Genomic DNA, 6,358 nt, shown 5'->3' with positions numbered 1-6,358 from the left:
CAATTGGATCAGGCTCTTATCACCTGTAGTCTCCTATTATATATAAAAAAATTATTCCCAGGCAATTTAAGGGCGAATTTTTGATCACTTTCTGGAAATTAGATCTGATTAATATTTTTCGAATTAATTCAGAGTTTTAGTCAGTCAGTTTTACCAGGCAACACAATTTGTTTGTCTATTCCAGGCTCTTAAACAATTTTATATTTTTTTTTCATGTAAATAATGTATTTATCAAAATTACCTTTAGGAATCATTTGTTAAAAAAAGAAAATATTATAAACTGCGTGAAATTCGTGAAAAAATAGTCTCAAAAAAACTCTCTAAAAATGGATGTAAATAATGAAATCAAATACTAAAAAAAAAATTTAAATGTAATAAAAGGTTTTTGAAATTGTTAACAAAAAAATGAAAAAATGACCTCAATTGCCTGGAATCTAAATGATTACCTAAAACTGCTTGGACTAAAATAAATAAAAATCGTAATAATTTATTTTAGTAAAAGGGTAGTTTAGTAACTTTTCTGAAAACTACACTTAAAATTACTGGGAAAAATTTAAAAAATGTGTTATTTTAATCGCACCTGGAATTATTGGAAAGGGATTAAAATGTCTGTAATTTCAATTTAACTCATCCCAACTCGACTATAAAAGAATCGAAAAACGCATTTTACAGAATTTACATTAGGTACTGTAAAAGATGTGCTCATTATCGTAAAATGACATTATAGGAACGTTTTCTCAAATAGACCCTATTTTGACTTCCAGAAATTTCCAGAAAAGTTGGACTGGGTTTAAAATTTTAGATGCATTTGCTAACATTTGCCACTTTTTAAGCCTTATGCACCTATAATTTTAGGTGTGATATTTTGAAACGTTCTCAAATTAGAAACAATCTTAATTTATTCGAAAATTAAAATGCAACACCTTGAAACTTGTTAAAAATACTTCAATTGCTCGACAAAAGCTGAAAAAAATGAATTAAAACAGAAAATCGAAAAAAATATTTCGTAAAAAAATGTAAAAATAAAACAGTTAAACAGATTCAAAAAGCAAAAAAAAAACTTGATTTCTAAATAAAAGGAAAAACTAAAAAATAATTTTTGGAGAATTAAAAAAATTAAATTATTGAAAAAATAAAACCCTTAAAAACCCGGCTTAGTGGCTTTAACAAATGTGAAAAAATCTTGGATTTTTAGAAAAAAAAAATCTTAACTTAATGAAATTAAAAACAGCTTCAATTGCGTGGAATAAAATATAAATTTTTTTTAACGATTTTAATATTACAATAGGAACAAATCTTTATGCGTTACAATAAATTCCCAACCGATGACAACCTCGCATAAACAATAGCATACCTAAAACGCCCGTTTATATTATTAACCCGCCACGAAAATAAGTGAAATTTTAACCAAACACACATACTCTTGTGTAATTAAACAATAATACAGTTAACAATGTTTGTTCCGGCTGAATTTTCGTCTTTAAGCAAATATTTTACTTTTGATTTCACTGGGTCACCGATGGAGGAGGTGTCACCCACTTTACATACAATGTGAGCCGACGACACCTCCCTAAAACAGACAAATTAAAATTATTCATTTATCCCATATTTAAGTAGGGGGAGACGAAGAATGATTATAAATAAATTTCGGTTTATTTATAGGGAATTATTCAAAGTTGATCTTGAGTTGGGTTTAGTGGTGAAATTATTCGTTCAAAAAAAAAAAAATGATGAGAAATTTTGGGTTTATTTGGTCGGTTGTGGTGGCTACAGCTGTAATGGCGGTTAGTGTTAATTAAGTGAAAAAGTGATTTTTTTTTTAATTTATTTTTGTTTTAGGTGCCTTTTGATAATGGGGTGCAAAACAATGAGATTAATGAGGTAGATTTTTTTCAATTATTTTAATTGCACTCATACATTTGTTAATTTAATTATAAATCGTTTCATTCATATTAATTATAAGTATCTATTCTAGGCTTTTGAGTAACTTTATAGTACTCTAAGAGTGCTCAATGAAGACTAAAGTAACTTAAATTGCTCATAAAATAATAAAATTAAAACAGAAATTTATTCCAGGGATTTGGGTTACTCTTAATTTAATTAAAAATTATTTCATTCATATTACTATAAGTATCTATTCTAGGCCTCTGGGGTAACTCTGTAGTACTCTAAGAGTGCTCAATGAAGACTAAAGTAACCCAAATTGCTCATAAATTAATAAAAGTAAAATAGAAATTTATTCCAGGCATTTGGGTTATTCTCAATTTAATTATAAGTATCTATTCTAGGCTTTTGGGGTAACTCTGCTTAAATTTAGAGTGTCCCAAATGCCTGGAATAAATTTCTATTTTACTTTTATTAATTTACGAGCCTTTTGAGTTACTGTAGTTTTCATTGAGCACTCTTAGAGTACTACAGAATTACCCCAGAGGCCTAGAATAGATACTTATAATTAATATAAATGAAATAATTAATTATTAAATTTAGAGTAACCCAAATGCCTAAAATACATTTCTGTTTTGCTTTTATTAACTTATGAGCAATTTGAGTTACTTTAAAGAGTAAAAGAAATTTATTCCAGGCATTTGGGTTACTCTAAATTTAATAATTAATTATTTCATTTATATTAATTTTAAGTATCTATTCTAGGCCTCTGGGGTAACTCTGTAGTATTCTAAAAATACTCAATGAAGACTAAAGTAACTCAAATTGGTCATAAATTAATAAAAGTAAAATAGAAATTTATTCCAGGCATTTGGGTTACTCTTAATTTAATTATAAATTATTTCATTCATATTAATTATAAGTATCTATTCTAGGCTTTTGGGTAACTTTGTAGTACTCTAAGAGGGCTCAATGAAGACTAAAGTAACTCAAATGGCTCATAAATTAATAAAAGTAAAATAAAAATTTATTCCAGGGATTTGGGTTACTCTAAATTTAATTATAAATTATTTCATTCATATTAATTATAAGTATCTATTCTAGGCCTTTTGGGTAACTCTGTAGTACTCTAAGAGTGCTCAATGAAGACTAAAGTAACCCAAATTGCTCATAAATTAATAAAAGTAAAATAGATAATTATTCCAGGCATTTGGGTTATTCTCAATTTAATTGTAAGTATCTATTCTAGGCTTTTGGGGTAACTCTGCTTAAATTTAGAGTGTCCCAAATGCCTGGAATAAATTTCTATTTTACTTTTATTAATTTACGAGCCATTTGAGTTACTTTAGTTTTCATTGAGCACTCTTAGAGTACTACAGAGTTACCCCAGAGGCCTAGAATAGATACTTATAATTAATATAAATGAAATAATTAATTATTAAATTTAGAGTAACCCAAATGCCTGAAATAAATTTCTGTTTTGCTTTTATTAACTTATGAGCAATTTGAGTTACTTTAAAGAGTAAAAGAAATTTATTTCAGGCATTAAGGTTACTCTAAATTTAATAATTAATTATTTCATTCATATTAATTATAAGTATCTATTCTAGACTTTTGGGTAACTCTGTAGTATTCTAAGAGTGCTCAATGAAGACTAAAGTAACCCAAATTGTTCATAAATTAATAAAAGTAAAAAATGAATTTATTCCAGGGTTTTGGATTACTCTAAAATTCTTAATATTGAATCAACTTGATCAAATTACTTACAAGTTCAAGAAAATAAAACAATGAACTATTTCAGCCATTTAAGTGATTTTTAACTGCTCTAAAAGTTATCAATTTAAATTCAAGTAGCTAAATTCCTTCATAAATTGATAAGATTAATATAGAGGCAAATTCCAGGCATTTAGACTACTCTAAAAGAGGCTCTGCAGCACTTGCATTATTGTAATTTTTAAAAAAAGCCCTAAAATACTCTAAGATTGCTCACTAGCAAGTAAGGTAACTCAAATTGCTCATAAATTAATAAGAAGAAAATAGAGATTTATTAGGCATTTGAGAAGCTCTCATTTAGGTTGCTATAAGTTGCTTTAGAAGTTTATGAAAATATAACATAAAATTATTTCAGGCATTTGGGTGGTTCCTGACTGCTCTAAAAATCCCTAATATCAATTTAAATTGCTCAGTTTCGTCATATATTGAAAAAAGTAATACAGAGGCGTATTCCAAGCATTTGAGCTACTCAAAAAATGCTTTGCAGCACTTTGTCACTTGCATAATTGTAATTTCTGAAAAAAGTCTCTATTCAAGGCTTTCGGATAACTCCAAGACTTTTCAATAGCCACCAGAGTAACTCAAATTACTCTTAAATGAATCTGAAGATCTATTTTAGGCATTTGAGTTACTCTTAAAGCAAGTAGCTAAAACTCCTTATAGATTTAAGAAAGTAACTTAAAGATTTATTCCAGGCATTTGAATGATTCGAACTACTCTAAAAATCCTCAATTTTAATTCAAGTAGCTCAATCTCCTTGCAAATTAATATGAATAATATAGGGGCATAGTCAAGTCATTTAAATTTCTCTAAGATCCAAGTAGCTCCAGTTGCCTCTAATAAATTTAATAATATTATTCATGGAAAACGAATTTGAGGTGTCAGAATATCTCTTAAGGCTCTACTTTATCATGCAAGAAAATTAAGGCATAATTTTATCCATTTTATGGCTCTAATACTTAATTTGTGAATATTTTGACCAGATTTTTCAATTTCTTAGGATTTCGTGAGTGGACTTAACAACTGCGCCTACCAGTCCGACTCAGACGGGATTTTAACTTGTGCTACTGAGCGCATTGTGAGATCCATTGACGTTCTCAGTTCTCAATCAAACATCGATATTCTACCAGGGGTTTCCCTCATTGGGTAAGAATATGAGAATATACTCTCAGTATATTATACACTTTCACTTTTCTACTATCGTACTTCAACTAGGGAGTCAACTAGTTTCCGATCTGGAAAGAGCCTAAAAGAAGAAATTGAAAAAGCAAAATCTGGAGAAGCCTCAATGTTTGAGTTAATTGGAAACGCCACCGCCCGATTCATCTCTGGACGAACTTTGAAAGTGAAACTTCCTACCAGTGAAGAAATTGGACGTGCCCTGGAAGAAGGTAAGAGATTATAGAAGTTTTATCCAGACACAAAATTCTTTTAGGAGTCACTAAAAGATATTTTGACAAACCTTGGAAGGTGTCAATGAAATCTGGATCTGAGCCAGTTCAATAAACCTTTAAAGAATCTTCTTTTTTGTTATAGGAAGAAAAAGGATGGGCGGTAACAAAAACAAAAATGGCGGTATGCACATGGGCCTTATGGGTGGCCTGGGAGCAGTTTTCGCTGGACTAGTACCGATTTTCCTTGGAAAAATCGCCCTGATCACCGCCAAAGCCTTATTCGTCGGAAAAATCGCTTTGGTCCTCTCCGCCATCTTGCTCTTCCAAATGTTCTCCAGAGGAGGCAATAAAGTAACTTGATTGTTTTATCCACAGACCATCCATAGTAATCAATAAACTATTTCAGCATCAAACGGTGGAAACATCTTGGAGCTCAGCTCCCCAGGTCTCTTATGGTCCACCATCAAACTCTTATGGCCCACCAGCAGCTTCTTACGGAGTACCATCCGCCCAGTACCCGTACTCCAGGTCGCTCACCGTTAATGAGGAGGAACCGAAATATAGTCAAGAGTTGGCTTATTCGGCTCAAAGAAAATAAGACTTTTGTTTATTTATTATTATTATTTATATTATTATTTATTAAATGTCTGTCTTTATTTTATTAACGTGTTTTTAGTGGTGGTCGCTTGGCGTCATCTATGGGAGAGCCGTTGTACTAGGAAGAATGGTACCATGGTAGAAGTCGTTGTAGAGAGGTTTTATTATTGGTTCATAGGTAGCGCCAGATAATGCGTTTAAGGGGTTTTTGGGTGTAAGGAATAGATTTTTTCATGATTTTTTATTAAGTATTTAATTATTTGATTGAATACCTTGAATTTTATTAATTTAAGGTATAATCAATTAATATGATGGGAAAGTTGCATAAGAGTTTTTTAAAGAGAATTTAATCCTGTTCAACTCTTATTCAGGACAACTTTTCATAAGATTAATAGCAGTTGAGATATTGAGCAAACATGTCCAGGTTTATGGTTCAGGCTTGAATGTACCTCTTCCAAAATTCGGTCCAATATATCTTGAACTATGTTGATATTACGTAAAAGTTGTATAAGAGGTTTTTGAAGGAAATTTAATCCAGTTTAATTCTTAATTTAAAAAAAATCCATTAGAACAACAACATGTGAGATATCAAGCAAAATATTCAGGTTCAAAGTTCAGACTTGAATGTACCTCCTGCAAACTTCGTTCCAAGATATCTTGAACTATGTTTATACTACGTAAAAGTTGTATAAGAGTTTTTTGAAGGAAAT

At 30.1% G+C, this 6,358-nt stretch overlaps 1 protein-coding gene across 1 annotated transcript; it reads left to right on the top strand.

Annotated features, from left to right (window-relative positions):
- Nucleotides 1–1,660: 1,660 nt before the first annotated feature.
- LOC126742124 (uncharacterized) lies at nt 1,661–5,712 on the top strand. Its single transcript, XM_050448682.1, has 6 exons — nt 1,661–1,784; nt 1,840–1,881; nt 4,658–4,803; nt 4,873–5,048; nt 5,194–5,402; nt 5,458–5,712. Exons 1-6 carry the CDS (start codon nt 1,728–1,730, stop codon nt 5,647–5,649), a joined length of 822 nt encoding a protein of 273 aa, XP_050304639.1. The 5' UTR covers nt 1,661–1,727; the 3' UTR covers nt 5,650–5,712.
- Nucleotides 5,713–6,358: the final 646 nt, after the last annotated feature.

The sequence above is a fragment of the Anthonomus grandis genome, chromosome 11 (genome assembly GCF_022605725.1).
Source record: "Anthonomus grandis grandis chromosome 11, icAntGran1.3, whole genome shotgun sequence".
NCBI lineage: Eukaryota > Metazoa > Arthropoda > Insecta > Coleoptera > Curculionidae > Anthonomus > Anthonomus grandis.
Note: the sequence above shows the minus strand (reverse complement) of the source record. Positions and strands in the feature narration are given on the sequence as shown.